This window comes from Hyalella azteca, unplaced genomic scaffold, assembly GCF_000764305.2.
Source record: "Hyalella azteca isolate HAZT.00-mixed unplaced genomic scaffold, Hazt_2.0.2 contig10531, whole genome shotgun sequence".
In the NCBI taxonomy this organism is placed as follows: domain Eukaryota; kingdom Metazoa; phylum Arthropoda; class Malacostraca; order Amphipoda; family Hyalellidae; genus Hyalella; species Hyalella azteca.
In genome coordinates this window covers 138,087-156,738 of record NW_025940565.1, presented here as the reverse complement: position 1 = coordinate 156,738, position 18,652 = coordinate 138,087, and the positions used below count along the sequence as shown (strand labels likewise).

General features: G+C 37.8%; 2 protein-coding genes across 3 annotated transcripts; one reads left to right on the top strand and one right to left on the bottom strand.

The window, feature by feature from the left end:
• Positions 1-951: 951 nt before the first annotated feature.
• Positions 952-3,404, bottom strand: LOC108681928. The gene is made up of 2 exons (XM_018171009.2): positions 2,756-3,404; positions 952-1,744 (listed from the first exon to the last, which is right to left on the bottom strand). The coding sequence occupies exons 1-2, from the start codon at positions 3,312-3,314 to the stop codon at positions 1,182-1,184; spliced, it is 1,122 nt and encodes a 373-aa protein (XP_018026498.1). The 5' UTR covers positions 3,315-3,404; the 3' UTR covers positions 952-1,181.
• Positions 3,405-5,297: 1,893 nt separating this feature from the next.
• LOC108681936 (exodeoxyribonuclease) lies at positions 5,298-18,249 on the top strand. 2 transcript variants are annotated; one of them, XM_018171020.2, is made up of 8 exons: positions 5,298-5,315; positions 12,602-12,701; positions 13,103-13,306; positions 14,398-14,527; positions 15,088-15,231; positions 15,528-15,671; positions 16,416-16,596; positions 17,243-18,249. In XM_018171020.2, the coding sequence occupies exons 2-8, from the start codon at positions 12,684-12,686 to the stop codon at positions 17,376-17,378; spliced, it is 957 nt and encodes a 318-aa protein (XP_018026509.1). In that variant the 5' UTR covers positions 5,298-5,315; positions 12,602-12,683; the 3' UTR covers positions 17,379-18,249. The 2 variants fall into 2 exon arrangements, with proteins under 2 accessions (XP_018026509.1, XP_018026508.1); XM_018171019.1 differs by lacking the exon at positions 5,298-5,315 and adding an exon at positions 10,059-10,203 and having other exon boundaries at positions 12,603-12,701.
• Positions 18,250-18,652: the final 403 nt, after the last annotated feature.

The window sequence follows — 18,652 nt, the reverse complement described above, 5'->3', positions numbered from 1 at the left end:
GCATCTCTCTGACAGCACTACCATCAGCAAGTGGGAGGTGTGATAGGTCAACCTGCTGCAAGATGTCTTCATCCATCATGGCAGAGTCCCCCACACTCTCCAGCACATTGACTTCTGTTTCAATAATGGTAGACACACGGCCAAGGTAAGTGCCTTTCTTGAAAGTTTCTTGTGAGTTACGCTGGGCATCATGGGATTTTTCTATCAAGAGCTGAATTTTCTGTCCATCATGAACAACCACACCATCGTGAATTATCAGTGGCAATGAGCATGGCACGCTCTGAGCCTCATAAAAGAATTCCTGTCCCTGAAGGGTCTCTGGAGGGACTCCCTCAATGTATGCAGATACCAACTCTGCTTCACCTTTTTTCACTGTGAAGCATTGTAAGGAGAAAACTGGGAGGTTTCGATAAACTGTTTTGATGCTGTCCTCAGCAAAATACACCTCAAAGCTCCCATCCTTGAGGGCTCCTGTAATCTTTTCTAGACCAAAATCCACTGAGAGACCATGGTCTTGAAGGAAATCTATTCCTAAGATAAGATCATGCTTTATGTCACTATTGCCAGCTACCAAGAGATTCACCTCTAGTCTGGCATTGCCCAATAAAATGGGTAGTTGAATTTTCCTTGATGACTGAATCTGTGAGGATCCAAGCCCTTGAATGATATGTGGGGTGCTTGTATTAAGAACAGTTGCTGTCCCAAGCACTTCACATCAGATAAGAGAAACCGTGGCACCAGTATCAATCAGAGCATCCACTGACCAGGGTTGGCATTTTTTTTGATTTTTTTAAAAAAATCAAAACAAATCAAATATCAATGATTTTTTTTATTTTTTCATGATTTTTTTTTATTTATTAGATTTTTTTATTTTTTCAGCTTTTTTGTCTTTTTGAGGTGTTATTTTTTATTTTGCAATTAGCCTACTAACAATAACAGTATATTGCTGTTATCTCCAGCGCCGTTCCTCCTACAGAAAAGGTCAGTTCCACAATGTCCTGGGCTTTCAGTCGTTCCTGTCCAAGACTCTTGATGGTGACTGGATGAACACAAGACTCAATGGCATCTTGATCCAAACAAAGACAATCCAAGAATGCTTTGCTTACTAGGTTTATTTGTGCACCACTATCAAACAATGCACATGCACACTGTCCCTGGCTCTTAATAAACACGGTAGTAAATTAAGATTTTCCTGGGCATGAACAAGGTGACGTTAGAGGTGCTTCAGAAGCAAGTGTCACTTGAATATCTGGGTAGTTTTCAGCCTCATCACTTGACATCTCTAAGGCACACAGTGAAGTATCAGGGGATGAGTGATTATTGTTCTCAAGTAGTGGTTGGTAGAAACGATTTTCAACCAAGGGGTTGTAGTGAACTCCTGAGACACATTGGAGGTGGACCCGCTTGGATGGGTCATTACTTGGGTTTTCTAGTGAAGTATGGATTATTGGATACTTGATCCCATGATGTACCCAAACATCAAGAGAATAGATCTTGGAAAAAGCTCTTAGAGCCCAGTCACCCATCAGTTGTCCAGGCAGCGCGGCCAGCTGGAGTTGATTTTTGGATGATCGATCAGATCGAGACCCATACAATTCAAGGTTCTTTAGGACTTCATTGACTAGCTGTTGGCGCAGGTCAGTCTGGCAACCAGGAGCAGGGAGATTTGGATTATGTATGCCTCGGTGGTGTTGCAGAACAGCAAAGAGGCTTTTAGGTAGAGCATCTCCACCACCCTCTACACCTGTCTCTTATACACATCTAGATGTGTATAAGAGACAGGAGTTAGGCATCGCTGCTGATGTAGTCCTCAATGACAGGGTAAAATTTCCATTGCTGGAATGTAGTCGGATCACTCGTGCACTGAAGTCCATTTCAGCTTTCAATTCTTTCAGCAGATTGGCTCCAAGTATGACACAATAAGGTATGTCTGATTGGTCCACAACGGCAAAGAGAGCCGTTATCTCCAGTGCCGTTCCTCCTACAGAAAAGGTCAGTTCCACAATGTCCTGGGCTTTCAGTCGTTCCTGTCCAAGACTTTTGATGGTGACAGGATGAACACAAGACTCAATGGCATCTTGATCCAAACAAAGATGATCCAAGAATGCTTTGCTTACTAGGTTTATCTGTGCACCACTATCAAACAATGCACATGCACACTGTCCCTGGCTCTTAATAAACACGGTAGTAAATTCAGATTTTCCTGGGCATAAACAAGGTGACGTTAGAGGTGCTTCAGAAGCAAGTGTCACTTGAATATCTGGGTAGTTTTCAGCCTCATCACTTGACATCTCTAAGGCACACAGTGAAGTATCAGGGGATGAGTGATTATTGTTCTCAAGTATTGGCTGGTAGAAATGATTTTCACCCAAGGGGTTGTAGTGAACTCCTGAGACACATTGAAGGTGAACCCGCTTGGATGGGTCAGTACTTGGGTTTTCTAGTGAAGTATGGATTATTGGGTACTTCATCCCATGATGTACCCAAACATCAAGGGAATAGATCTTAGAAAAAGCTCTTAGAGCCCAGTCACCCATCAGTTGTCCAGGCAGTGCGGCCAACTGGATTTGACTTTTGGATGATCGATCAGATTGAAACCCATACAATTCAAGGTTCTTTAAGACTTCATTGACTAGTTGTTGGCGCAGGTCAGTCTGGCAACCGGGAGCAGGGAGATTGGGATTATGTCTGCCACGGTGGTGTTGCAGAACAGCAAAGAGGCTTTTAGGTAAAGCATCTCCACCACCCTCTACACTGGTCAAAACAGTGAGGCCATCTGGTAATGTGTCACTTGTAATTTCAGGATGGGAAGGCAGAGCAGGGGCTAGTCTTGAGAGCGTATCAGCAATTTGGTTATCCTTCCCTGCTTGATAGCGAACTTCAAAGTCAAATTCGGCAAGCTCCGACATTGTTCTAGCTATACGGGAGTTACGTTGAGCCATATTATGCATATATACTAAAGGACGATGGTCTGTGAACAATAGGAAAGGTACACCAAACAGAAATCCACGAAAAGTACGCAGAGCCCATCGGATGGCCGCAAGTTCCCGATCTATGGTGCTGTAATTCTGTTGGGTTTTACTAAAAGTTGTTGATGCATAAGAGATGACACGGACAACACCATTCTGCAGTTGAGTCAAGCACGCACCAGCACCAGTGCCAGATGCATCAGTTGATAATTCCATTCGATTAGCACCTGCACTATAGTCAGGATAAGCCAATTCCATGGCTGAACATAGGGCGCTCTTGAGGGTTTCATAAGACTCGTCCATTTCGGCAGTCCAATTGAGTTTAGTCTTGTCTGAGAGTCCCATGAGAGAAGTCAATGGTCGGGACAAAACTGAACAGTTAGGAACAAACTTGCGCTGGAAGTTAGCCAATCCCAGAAAAGAACGTAGTTCCTTAACTGTNACCAATTTGTCATTCATAGTACATTTATACTAAGCCATGAATAACAATACCTCAATATAAATTAAAGAATGCCACTCAATATTTTTAAATATATGAAAAAATCAAAAAAATCAAACAAATCGAAAAAATAAAAAAATCATGATTTTTTTATAAAAAATCAAGTGATTTAATCACATGATTTAATCATTTTGATTTAATCATTGCCAACCCTGCCACTGACCGACCACGTACTTGCACAGGAATGACCATCAATGGTTCAGGTTTAAAGCGAGATAGTGATATGTCAAATGAATTTTCTACATCACACATTTCTATGACAGGACTTTTCACTTCCGATGGGTCGCTGTTGTCGGAGTTAATTTCCTCCTGGTGAACTTGAGCAACAGTGGGGATGGGAGGATTGACAGTAACTAAAGTAGAATTTAGGGATTCATAACTTATAGAAGGGATATTTCTGGGAGCATCCAAAGTAAACCGAATACTTGGGTACCATGTTGTTCTATACCTTGGAGCAGGGAAAGCCCAACCCATGGGAAGAAGGGGTTGCATACCAAGGTACTGGGGCTGTTGGAGATCCTCTGGTAGGGCCCCACTAACACCAGAGGGATTTAGTTTAAAGCAGTTCTCTCCTCAATCTGGTGTGTATCCTCTTTAATGTGAACTCTCCTAGGACTGGGTGTATGTGACTCGTTTTGAGTTCTCTGGAAGGCAGATCTTTCCCGTCGATGTGGACACCTGGCAATTGTGTGCTCATTGGATCCAAAGACAAGGCAGAGTCCCAACCGTTTTCTGCACTCATGCCTCATATGTCCTGGCTTTTTGCAAAAGTCGCAGATCTGTTGGGAAGGTCGAAAAGGGGTATTTGGTAGTACTGATGGAATTCCATTAGCTGGAAGGGAGGCCTCTTTCTTGCCATCAGTATAGTAAGTCTTGGTTGGTTCCTTTGGTGTGCAGGTATTGACCCAAATAGCATCATCATCACTGACTTGGTGGGAAGTATCAGTTTCATCTTTGTCAGCATCCTGGCGGCTTGCCAGAGCAAGGATGTTTGACCACGGCATTGCTCCACCATCCATAGTGATGCAAATGGAATGTGCAGTCTTGAGTTGTTTTCTGAAGGCTCGTGGGACAATGTCAAAAAACTTTTGTCATAAGGTTCGGCTATACTCAAAAGTTCGGCGAGGATATGCAATCCGGTAACTCTTCTCTAGCCTTGCAGCATACAACCTGTAACCCTCATTTGGTACATTTTGGCCTTGGTGAAACGATGCCTCAAGTTGGTTTGATAGGCTTCTTTAGAGTCCTTGTGCCACTTACAGAGCTTTCCAATTAGGGTACTGTATGACTCTCCAGGTACTCTTAGCAATGAGTAGGCACTTAGCATGTCCCCACTCAGGAATCTTCCCAACTCACTCACCCAGAGTGAGGTGCTCCCACGGAAGTTGTTAGAGCAGTATTCCTCAAATGTTTGTAGGAACAACTCAAATGGTTGACCAGAGGTTGAGTCAAACACGTCCGGCTTAGGGACAGAACGATGGTCTAGTGCTCTAGTCTATTCAAGGCATGAACCAAGTCATTTGTTGACACTATTTCATCCCTGGATTGATGTTTGTTTTGGGAATGTTTTTTGTGACGATGGTGATCCCCACTCTCTCTAGGAGCTCTGGTATTTTCTTGAGGCACTCTTTGCTTCCTATGGTGAGCCTTGTCTTGCTGACGTCCTGCAGGTGAGTTTTCACTGGCGCTCCCAGAGGATGAACCCCCTGCAAATCGCTGGTCATGAATACCTGACACCGATTCTTCACTGGCTTCACTGGCAGAAGATGAGTTGTGTCCTGGAGCAGCTGCAGAAAATCGAGATTGTCCATTAGGAATTTTCACTGTTCCCTTTACCACGTTTTACTGAAAGTTAAATAGATGCTTTGTGTGCATGATAGTGTGTTAAAATCTCCAAAAAATAATCAATAGTGGCTACTTTTTACTGGTTTGTAATAAGAGTTAACCATTACTGCCTTCAGCCATGTCATCTGTTCAGCTCACCTTGGTCCTCTTGAAAAGAAGAAAGACTACAAAGTGCGAGCTGCAGATCAGTCTGCATAAAAGAAGCTGCTGAAGAAGCTGCACAAGAGAGCTTTAGAGAAGAATCCTGATGAGTTTTACTTCCACATGATCAACAGTCAAACTGAAAACGGCTTACACAAAGAGAAAGTAATCATCAAGGAGTTGACCTGCTAGGATGTCTTAGCTGACCTGACATATGTTAAATTTAGAAGGAGTATGGAGTGCAAGAAAATTGACAAGTTGCGTGCAACTCTTCACTTCTTGGAGCCCAGCACCGACGAAGAGCCGGTCACCCAGGAGGCCCGGGTTCGATTCCCGGCATGAGAACCAAATTATGTAGCAGATCGATCAACTGGGGTTCCACAAAACCTATGTGGATATGAGCCCCCTTACCCCATGAGACTATCCCACTCAAGATGATTAGACTGAATTTGGGACAATGAAAAACTGGTGAATACAAAAACCCATATACTTAAGACTAAGAACCTAAACAATGACAGTAGAGGATCATCCGCAGGCAGCAAAGTACATTTTCCAAAAGATAACCTAAGCCACCCTAGGGGAGAAACCCTTGTAACAAATTTGTGGTACATGAATTCGAGATTACCATTACAACATTGTGAAGCTGTTACACCACTGGAAAATTCGAAAACGCATCCTAGCCTACCACACACGGATTGATAATCATAGCCAGGTAAGCAGCACAACATGGGTCTGCTGGACACGAGCAAAGGGAAAAATCTGGTTAAACAAAACAGTGAGTATCGGCTTGATTTCCGGAGAATAGAGCAGTACACCTGCAGGATACTTTACCAGGTCCCAGGATCACTCCTGGAGCATAGCCAGAAGACAAGTTTGTTAGATCACTTCTGGCCAACTTTGCAGTCATACACAGGCACACACCCCCCAGGCACACACCTCTTTGTACTCACCGATCTAGTAGCCGGAATACCGAGATGTCACTGACTGCAAGAGACTCCAGAAGGTGCACCGCCAGAGAACCAGAAACCTTGAGTACTGGGAAACAGCAAGATACTCACTATGCTTTGTAGTGAACAAAAAAGATTAATCAACGTACAGATATGGCAGTGGTACCGTTGGATAGGGCAGAATGTCAGCTTTAAAATGAGTATAAAAACCGAAAAAGTGAAAATTTTCAATTTTAGGGTAGACGCTCCCCTTAATTTATTCATTGATAATTTAGGTTAAATTTTGTCCGTGCTATTTTGCTAATTTCATTTATATTAACTTCTAGTGTTCCCTTGCATTTTACTTTGTTTGTGTTCATCTTTGACTGATATGGTTCAGTTTGAAGAAGTTAATTTATTATATTGGATTCTGGTTATAATTAATTCTAGTAAGTTTATGGTCTCAATTCATCAATTCATCTTCCTCATTTGAGTACTCCTTAGTTCTAATTATGTGTGCCACAGTGGTGTTGCAGAACAGCAAAGAGGCTTTTAGGTAAAGCATCTCCACCACCCTCTACACTGGTCAAAACAGTGAGGCCATCTGGCAATGTGTCAGCTGTAATTTCTGGATGGGAAGGCAGAGCTGGGATTAGTCTTGAGAGAATATTGGCAATTTGGTTATCTTTCCCTGCTTGATAGCAAACTTCAAAGTCAAATTTGGCAAGCTCTGACATTGTTCTAGCTGTACGGGAGTTACATTGAGCCATATTATGCATATATACTAAAGGACAATGGTCTGTGAACAATAGGAAAGGCACACCAAACAGAAATCCACGAAAAGTATGCAGAGCCCATCAGATGGCTGCAAGTTCCTGATCTATGGTGCTGTAATTCTGTTGGGTTTTACTAAAAGTTGTTGATGCATAAGAAATGACATGGACAACACCATTCTGTAGTTGAGTCAAGCAGGCACCAGCACCAGTTTCAGATGCATCAGTTGATAATTCCATTCGGTTAGCACCTGCACTATAGTCAGGATAAGCCAATTCCATAGCTGAACATAGGGCACTCTTGATAAGACTCTTCCATTTCAGCAGTTCAATTGAGTTAAGTCTTGTCTTGTCTGAGAGTCCCATGAGATAGGGCACTCTTGATAAGACTCTTCCATTTTGGCAGTTCAATTGAGTTAAGTCTTGTCTTGTCTGAGAGTCCCATGAGAGAAGTCAATGGTCAGGACAAAACTGAACAGTTAGGAACAAACTTGCACTGGAAGTGAGCCAATCACAGAAAAGAACGTAGCTCCTTAACTGTTGTTGGTTTCAGAAAGTCTCTTACAGCTTGCATTGAAGGCTCCAATTTGCGAGCTTCATTTCTCCCAACTATATGCCCAAGAAAGACTACTTCAGAGCAGAACCATGAGCACTTTGAGGGTTTAACTTTGATGCCATACTTTGCAAGAGTAGCCAGCACAGATCCCACCAGGGCAATATGCTCATCAAAGCTTCGGCTCATGGTAAGTATGTTGTCAATGTAAACGAGGACCTGTTTAGTCGGAAAACCTTGTAGAACTTCCTGCATTTCCCTTTGAAAGGCAGCAGGTGCATTTTTTAATCCAAAACTAAGTCTTTTAAATTCATAGTGGTTTTTAGTGGTAGAGAATGCGGTACACTCTCGACTGTCAGGATGCAGAGGTACCTGATAATACCCTAGCACAAGGTCTAATGAGGTGAAGTATTCTGTCCCATTTAGGCTGTACACAAGATTGGTCGGTCATGTTTGGCATTGGGAACCTATCTGCTTTTGTGACCTTGTTGAGCTTCTGGTAGTCAATGCAGAGCCTCACAGTTCCATCTGGTTTCCTGATAGGTACCACAGGGATTACCATGGGGAGTGACTGTAATCTATGATATCAAGACTCCTTAGCTCTTGGCATTGTTTTTCAATTTCTTGAGCCACAGGTTCTGGAAATCTTTGAGGCTTTTGGAAAATGGGCGTGGTGTCATGCAACTCTATTCGGTGCTCTGTCACTCCAGCACAACCAATGTTGTCATCACCCCTACTCAAGACAACTGCACACTTGGACAGCGTTTCCCTGACAGCACTACTATCAGCAAGTGGGAGGTGTGATAGGTCAACCTGCTGCAAGATGTCATCATCCATCTCGGCAGAGTTCCCCACACTCTCCAGCATATTGACTTCTGTTTCAATAATGGTAGACACCCAGCCAAGGTAAGTTGCCTTTCTTGAAAGTTTCTTGTGAGTTATGCTGTCATCATGGGATTTTTCTATCAAAAGCTGAATTTTCTGTCCATCATGAACAACCACACCTTTGTGAATTATCAGTGGAAATGAGCATGGTACACTCTGAGCCTCATAAAAGAATTCCTGTCCCTGAAGGGTCTCTGGAGGGACTCCCTCAATGTATGCAGATACCAGCTCTGCTTCACATTTTTTCACTGTGAAGCGTTGTAAGGAGAAAACTGAGTGGTTTTGATAAGCTGTTTTGATGCTGTCCTCAGCAAAATACACCTCAAAGCTCCCATCTTTGAGGGCTCCTGTTATCTTCTCCAGACCAAAATCCACTAAGAGACCATGATCTTGAAGGAAATCTATTCCTAAAATAAGATCATGCTTGATGTCACTATTGCCAACTACTAGGAGATTCACCCCTAGTCTGGCATTGCCCAATGAAATGAGTAGTTGAATTTTCCTCGATGACTAAATCTGTGGAGATCTGAGTCCTTGAATGATATGAGAGGTGCTTGTGTTAAGAATGGTTGTTGTCCCAAGCACTTCACAATGGATAAGAGAAACCGTAGCACCAGTGTCAATCAGAGCATCCACTGACCAACCACGTACTTGCACAGGAATGACCATCAATGGTTCAGGTTTAAGATGAGATAATGATATGTCAAATGAATTTTCTGCATCACTCATTTCTATGACAGGACTGTTCACTTCCGATGGGTTGCTGTTGTCAGAGTTAGTATCCTCCTGGTGAACTTGAGCAACAGTGGGGATGGGAGGATTGACCATCACCAGAGTGAAATTTAAGGAGTCATAACTTATAGGAGGGATACCACTGGAAGCATTCAAAGTTAACTGGATACTTGGGTACTATGTTCTATACCTTTGGAGCAGGGAAAGTCCAACCCATGGGAAGAAGGGGTTGCATGCCAAGGTACTGGGGCTGCTGGAAATTCTCTGGTAGGGCCCCACTATCACCAGAGGGATCTAGTTTAGAGCAATTCTCTCCTCAATCTGGTTTGTATCCTCTTGAATATGGACTCTCCTAGGACTGGGTGTGTATGCCTCACTATTTTGAGTTCTCTGGAGGGCAGATCTTTCCCGTCGATGTGGACACCTGGCAATTGTATGCTCATTGGATCCACAGACAAGGCAGAGTCCCTACCGTTTTTGGCACTCATGCCTCAAGACAAGACAAAAGGCCTCAAGACAAGACAAACAAGAGATCTTTGCAACTGCATCTTTGTCCCTTTGTGTCATTTCCTGCCATGCTCATTCAAAAACCACTCTCACCTAGAAAGTTCAAGTGTTCCAGGCAGTACTGAATACAACAGAAAGTTTTTTTACTTGATATGGTGTTAATCCTCTTACATCAGAAATCATAAAATGATGGTATATAAAGTTGAGAGAAATTTATTGTTTTTTTACAGACAAATCCCCAGGCCATCCTAGATTGTCTTATGTGCATGCTGAGTGCAGCTGCTACTGTTTTCATACATAATTCAAATACATCTCTTGGCAGCTCAACAGGCTTTACATGACTATTGGGCACATGTTGAACACCTTTGGAAAGGTATGAACAAATTTTTTTCTTTCAGCAAAAAGAATTAGTACTTGTGTAAGTCTATTGGTGTTCAAAATATTGTTATAGTAAAGCAGACATTGTTCTTTAATGACATTTTGTTGGAGACCAGAGAGTAGCTCTCAGAAACTATCCTCTTACTTTTTCTCAATTTGGTGAATTGAAATTTTAATGGAATTTAAAAGTTATTAAAAAGTTTTTTTTTTTTTTTTCTTTAATGCACTGTATTCATTATCAAGTAAAGTAACACTTTTCAGTGCATAAAATTGAGATTTTAGAATTGAATAAGTACACAAATAATAAATCAATTGCAAGAAAATTGTTAATGCAAAATAATACCTGTTCTTCTAATGTACATAATTATTCAATCAACACGTCTCCAAATGCACAAGCAGACGCAACTGCAAAATTGCGCATTTTGCACAAGTGACCAGTACATAACTTCATTCGTCACTTGTGAACCTATATGAGTGAAATTACAAATAAAACGCAATAATTGAATATGTCATGGCAAGACTCTATGTATTGAATTTGTTCAGAATTTATGGTGTTTTGATAGGGATCCTGGTCCAAAGCCTTCATTTTGCATACAAGTCTGCTTTTCAATTGTTCCATTTGATTCAATGTCCAATATTTTTCTGTTATTTCTTTGATTTTTGGAATTGGCATGAAAATTTCTTTGAGGTGTTTTGGGTTTTTTAAGGGAAGCCAGATTTTTTTATAGAACCTGTAAATTAAAAGGTGGGTTTCAAGGTAAGGTTTAGAATACCATCAAATGGGGTAATAATGGACAGTCCTTGGCCACGGCACAAAAATGTTATGATAGCAAAATAATTGAAATATTGCAAAACTAAAAATAGTGGTGTGGACTTGAACATTTTTCCTATCTATGTAGCATAAATGAAGTAAAAAAAAATCATACATTTGCTAGCTCTAAAAATTCCTACAAAAAAAAAGTTGGAAAGTACTTCTGCTAAGGTCTGTAGTAAAAAAAATATTTGCCATATTAAAAAGTTTGCTTAAAACAAGTTGTAGACAGGTGTTGGGTTCAAAACTTTATTGACAGAATTTTTGAATCTCAACCTAAAACAAAATGGCAACAAAGAATTTTGATTGCATTCACCTTGTCCAGTGAAAAAAAATTCACTTGGCAAAAAATTAATGAATCATTAGTCATTACAAAATTGTGCATAAAATGTCATCAAATTGTGCACTGGGCAACATAAAAAAAGTAATTAACCTAAACTATGATTTATTTCTCCAAAAAATATGATGGTTGTCACTAAAATATTCCTTTCTGTTTCAGGTATGTTTTTTGTGATCTTTTTTGTTATTGAATTCACATGACTCAATGAAAATTGTGCAAAATTACAAGCCCAGTCCTGTTGCCTATAGACAGGGTTGGTGATTTTTTTTAAATCAATGTTTATTTTTCATGATTTTTTTATTTATTTATTTTTTACCTTTTTGTCTTTTTGAAATGTTATTTTTTATGTTGAAATTAGCCTACTAACAATAACAGTATATGGATCAAAATGGATGGCTAAAAATAGCACTTATTGCCTTCAATAATGGCCAATGTGGTGTTTACCACTTTGGGACTTTTGGGTAAACAATTATTTGATAAGTATATTTATTAGCTTTGTAAAGTGTATATGGAGCAAGGTAACAAGCTAAATATTGACCAGTTTGTAAGTGGATATTTTCAACACACTATGGTATGAATTTTTAAGAATATGTGGATTTATTTAAATTTTTCATACTGTAGCTTCTTAGTTATAAACAACTAGCAATACCATTTTGTCAAATTTTGAACATATACAATAGTTGAAGCCTCCAGGTTTGGTACAAATTTCAAAGTGCCAAATCCATTTCTTTGAGAGTTAGGAGTAAAAGAATTGACAAATTGGTTTTTTATAGGCTTGCATTATTTCTGTTTTGAAAAACAATAAAACTGCAATGAACTGGGTTAATTGATTCAATACATATTTCTTTCATTGGTTTGTACTCTCTGACAGAGATGTTATTGTTTTTGAATAGTGATACATCAAGTTAATGATGCATCACTAACTCACTGTATAAAAAATTGACAGTTATTAGATTAAAAGTTATGGCAAATGTAATGATATATTGAAACTCTACACCATTAAATTTTTAAAGATCAATATAAACAAGGGGGACTTGGAAGCTAGATTATAAGTGAAAAAGTAAAATACCCACTTCACCCAGGTTTTCTAAATAAAACCTGCTTGGATTGGAAAATTTAGTCAAGCCTAAGTTTTTTTTTTACCCTAGCTTTGATGCTACAAACTAATGATGTCAAAAATGAAGTTGGTAATAAAACTATTGAAATCCCCAATTCATATTCAACCTGTTTTCGTTTCTTGCAGATATCCATACCAATAATAAAACTTGGATTTGCTCAAAAGTATTCACCTCTATTTGCTAAGGTCTCAACTTTCCAAAAAGCCATGGCAAAGAAAAGAGGTGTAAGTATACATGACTTTTTTGTTCTTTTGTAGTAATTTGTACTTAAACTCCTTATAGACCATAGCATTGCTACTTGGTTTCAAATTCATGTACCATGTAAATTAATTGTATCTGGATTTAATCAATCCTTACATTATTTTACAACTATTTAAGCTACTAATATATAGCATCCACTTCATGCCATATGTTGAGTATGTTCAAAACTTGAAATTTAAAGAAGCTGATACACTGTGGAAATTTTTCAGAGAATTCAAATAGGTACTTATATTTGGTATATGCTGAATGTGCTTTATCTGTGTGCTAACATTTACTTTTCAATATTTTACATTCTATCTTTGAAATTGTGGTTATTCACTGAATGATGGTGATACAAATTTATTGATGAAAAATTGCACTCCAGAATGATGCTGCAAAATCTGGGAATTCGTCTTCTGAGAAAGGAGAGCCTGCAAGCAAGAAGTTAAAGTCAAATTCTGTGCAAGAAAAAACATCATCTACTGAAGCATCTGAAACTTTTCACTCTGAAGCTGTCACAAATTCAGGGGAGAAATGGAACTTCAAAATTGTATCTTGGAATATCAATGGACTTAGAGCTTGGCTACAAGTAAGTATGAAGTATTTTTTTTTTTTTTTTGACAGCTCAAAATTATCCTATTATTTTGTTTTAGAATATGTCATTTAATCAATTGCTGAATATTTATATATTTACATATTACACTTATTCTTCACCCTGTGAAAAGAACTCACAGTCTGATACAAATACTCGATTTAAAAATGATAGTTTTTTCTCATGAACATATGCAAGTTGTATATACTATCCAAATTCTAAAGTTCTTTCACAATAAGGTTGAAGAAATAAAAGTACCTATTATTTATTTACTGATTGTAAATTTTGTTTGTTATTCATTAGCTAAAGGATGTTTTGTAATGTGCATATTAAAATTTGGTAAAACAAATGTTAAAATATTTTTGAATTTTGCATTAAGATTTGTTTTGCACAATCAATTCGAATGAAATAGCTACTGATAGTTGATTAGACCACTAGTTCATGAACATGGATTTGAATTACATTCTTTGGAGATAACTGTGAGATGGTTAATTACCAGCGGTAGATCTTGTATGGTTACTAAAATTGAACTCAATAATGAGCCTTATCCTCTTTAGTTTGTACTTGAGGCCTTTTCCATGACTGCCTACTACTAATCATCAGTGTTTATTTATTATCATGTTTAACATCACTTCCGACCATACTGTAGAATTGTAAAAGGAGCACAAATGAAGGTTTTGTAGCCTTAATCATCATTGTGAGGCTCCTTTTTTTTCTTTGTCCCAAAAATAGCAATGGATTTATAAAAAGGGCAGTAGTTTGATTATATTGCATGATATCACAGGTAGAAAGTAATTTATTGTTATTGTGTAATTTTTCGTGATTGTGATCATATATGGTGAATTCATCCATCTCAATTTTAAACTCACATGATGGATAAACTTTACATGTTCATAGTTGAAAAATTTGAAAATCTGTTGAGTAAATATATGGGTGTTCAAATTTGTCATTCATTCTTGTTAGGTATGAAAAATTAAATCAGCTTTTAATACGTTTGTCCATTTTTTAAGGTTAACTGATAAAATTGCATTGCTCCAAATGAAGATACAAATATATATTGCTCAAAAAAATACTTTATTCATTTTCAGAATGATGGACATTCTATTATAGCCAAGGAAGACCCTGATGTTATTTGCCTACAAGAAACTAAGTGCTCCAAAGACAAGATCCCGGAGGCAGCTCTCAATGTTCCTGGTTATAAATCTTACTTTATGTCTGGTGAGAATAAGTTATTGTTTTTACATGTACCGTAATTGTTGCTGTTCTTCTGGAATACGTTTAAGAGACTATAATGTAATGGCTAATTTCAAAATTAGATTATTTGGACTTGTGAATCAATTTAGCCTTGTATAAGAACAAGGGTCTGTGATTCTCTCATTTACAATTTAAAGTAATAATTTTTGTAGCGGGTCTTGCATTTTTGCTGGCAATCTAATCATTACTTATCATATGCCTCTCTTTCTTTTGCTGCTTTAAATCCTTGTTGATGTATTACAGTATATACCTATCTTCTCTAAAAACAGTTCTCACATTTTCTTGTTGGCCGATTGTAGTTCTTGTCCTGTTCAATATGTAAGTTATAAATTTCCCCAATACAGTCCTATATATAATGCATCACTCTTTGCTTTTCAGTTATAAATAGTTTCACAAAAATTCTAAGACAATTGGCTTAAACAGTATATTTGATCATTATTACTTGAATGAAGTTCCAATTTCCTCGTGATTCATGCCAAATATATTATACGAGTTCTAGATATGATGATATTACTATTTTTCAGCTGAGAAAGAAGGCTATGCCGGTGTTGCTGTATACAGCAAGGTTGCGCCTCTCTCCATTGCGTATGGTGTAAGCGATGGAGAACATGACAAGGAAGGCCGAGCCATCACTCTCAAGTTTGAAGACTTCTACCTTGTCACTGCCTGTTGGTTTGCTATTAAATATACATTTATGTTGTTTTAATGTCACAAACGCATTTCCAATACAAGCAACCTCTTTTAGCCAATATGATCCAAGCAAGTCGTAGAAAAAATGTAACATTGTAGTTAACTTCAAAGTTGAAATAATTATTACAAGACATTTTACATTTCAAATAAATATCAATTTTAAAAACCTTCGTGATTTAGATGTTAAACCTGTATTCATATGCCTTATATATTAGTTTTAAAGTTAATATATCTATATCTCTCATTTTCCCTAAAATTATTTCGTTATCTGCAGATGTGCCAAACTCAGGTCGTGGATTAGTAACACTGGACAAAAGGTTGAATTGGGACGCCATTTTCTTGAAGTATCTCCAGGAGCTTGACAAAGAGAAACCTGTCATAATGTGTGGTGACTTGAATGTCTCGCATCACGAAATCGGTGAGATTTGAATAAATATGAACTTTCCTCTCTGTAATTATGACTATTTTATATCGGTTTGTTTCACTTCCTTGGTACTTTCGAAAGTTGGATTTTTTTATACGCCATGAATCGAAATCCCAAGTCGTCAATCATAGTTGCCTTTCACAATTATCGGTTCCAAATCTGAATTTAATGCAAAATTAGCATTATCATAAGTTGAATTATAATAAATGTTGTGCGTTGATGACATCTTATGACGGAAATCCAATAACCTATTATCTGTTCAAACACTAGCTGCCTTTTGTTTATAACCGTATTTACTAAAAACCTTTTAAGGAATATTGAAGAGATAGGGCTGAAAAGTCTGCAGTCATACATTATCATTTGTAGTTAACACAGTTCTTGCATATGTATTGGTTTCAGTACATGTTGCCATATGTTTTAATAATTATGTTAGTTGTGTTTAATACTGTGGTGAAGACTATTTATCTGATTTTATCTGTTAACTTTATTGCATTATCCTGTTTCAGCACATTGTTTTTTCTGTTGACAATCATTACATAGATAATTTTCGTCCCATTTTTCACGAGCTCCTGGTTTTAAATTATGATCTCGATGTCATAGCTAGAACAATTTGAATTATTTCATTCTGTTTTCAGTAGCACACGATTAGTGCTTTTATTATTTTTTTCATTTTGAATCCCACTTGATTGTTTTGAATTTGCTGCGTTGACCTAACATAAATGTTAACTGCCTTTCCAGATCTGGCTAATCCAAAAACCAATCGCAAGAATGCCGGCTTCACGCAGGAAGAGCGTGATGGCTTCACAAAGCTGCTTGAAGCAGGATTTGTTGACAGCTTCAGACACTTTTATCCTAAGAAGGAAAATGCCTACACTTTTTGGACTTACATGAGGAATGCTAGGGCAAAAAATGTTGGATGGTGCGTTCCGAATCCGTTTTTTGTTACCGTACTGTAGCATTTGCAAAAGCAAATAGTTTTTTCTTTGAGATCTCTAACGGTATATATGATTGCTGGAATTTAATGATAAAATTTAACGGCTCATACCTTGCCTCAATTAAATCTGTTATAATTTATGGCCGGTATTGATACAGGTACCGAAAATTCGTCAATTTCTTGGGATTTAGCTTTAAGATGTGAGTGACGAACCCAAAACGTTTAGAGTGATAGGACAACAATATTTTCAGCTGAAAAGATGCAAGAAATCTCCCATCTCTTGTCTGAATTGAGTAAAGTAACCAAAGGGCAAAAGTTATTATTCTTCGGATAAATTTCTTCTTCTCTGCAGGTGGAAAATTAAAAGAATTGTTCTTGTCAAACAACGTGAGTGAAGGTGTGGCGAGCAAATTGTCATTTCTCGTATAGCATCAGTTGTATATCATAATTAGGTTATCATGCAAGAAAATCTTTAAAATATTTTTCTTGCCATTAGAGATCAAGTTCATTAACTTAGTTTACATACATCAAGACGGGCCATGAAGAATCACGGGAAATTGTTGTTTGTTCTAACTCGATTCTTTTATTCCATAAAAGTGCTTTAGTTAACTCTTAATGCAATATCCTGCAGGCGTCTTGACTACTTCGTGGTATCGGAACGCTTCAAGGAGTCGCTCTGTGACAGCCTCATCCGCAGCTGGGTGATGGGATCCGACCACTGCCCTATCACGCTGCTCATCCACACTAAGATGGCTCGATCGTCGTAACTATTTCTCTGCCAAAGATGCTCTGCCAGGCATTTCCTCTACCTCAACAAAAAGGATGTAAAAGCGTGACGATTGTTCCTAGCTTGTGAATCATATTGATGAATTGGGAATGAACTAATTGGGTTTCTTTAAAATCTAGTTATACCATTCAGTTTTGATTGAGTTACTATCATAAACTGCCGATCGGTGAATTGCAACTTAAATTCTTCAAGATTAGCTGCTAACATCACATTTTTTCAAAATATTCCCTTTATTCCTCATAACGCAGTGTGCTCGAAGCTTCAATTTTGTGTGTAAAGTTCTACATTTTACATCATACCAATTATTCGATTAGAAACTGGATTATTGTGAAGTACACTCCAAGTAGAAAAATATTCTTACATATCTGCCCAGTTTATGTATTCTTGTTCTTGTGGTTAAATTTTTCGAATGGTAAGATTTTAAATTGTTTATCTAAAGAACTGTTTTCTCAGATTTTTATTGTTACTTCTGAACATTGATGTGTAAGATGAATGCTTAGTTCGATCACGTAAAATTCTGGTCGTAAAATTTGTCTATATGATGAACTCGAATTAATTTTATAGAAGTAACATTAATGAGCAGAAAAAATCTCCATCAGAAAGTCATTCCTATTACTGTATAATTCATGAAATCTGGTAATATCATGTTTCACCAGGAACTGATCCATGTAAGAAAATTTAGATAGACACTATAAACGGAAGTTCTCAAGTTATATTGTTTTAGTGACGGAAAGATTTTCACGTAGCCTTGATTTTGAGTTCAGATATTGAGAAATTTTTGCAGTATAAAATGAGTTCCGTTCGTTTCAAACGCTATGGAAACCAGAAAATATTATTTAATATAAAAATAATCTCGTTGCTATTTACTCCTAGAAAATAAAAAATTTTGATTCCTCAGACGATAGAAGTTTAATATAGGTTGTATATAGTTTCTAAATTGTGAAAAAAGGCATTTGCTGAGCGTTGAGGTTGAATTAATACAAAGTACCTGATTAAATTTTGATAAATTTCTAGCAACAATTCGAGCACGAGTCTGTACCATTGAACTTGGATGATCACTATCCTCATTATCTTTGTGTACGTCTGTCCCTTCGTTGGATTTTTTCAATTTTCTCAACTAGATATGCAATTCGTTGAAGGTAACTTGGGAACTTTAAGTGAAGAATTTCTGTGTAGCATAAAATGATATCGATTTAGAAGCAGCGGATGAGAAGTTAATTTTTAACTTACATTTGAGCGCTATTAATTAATTCT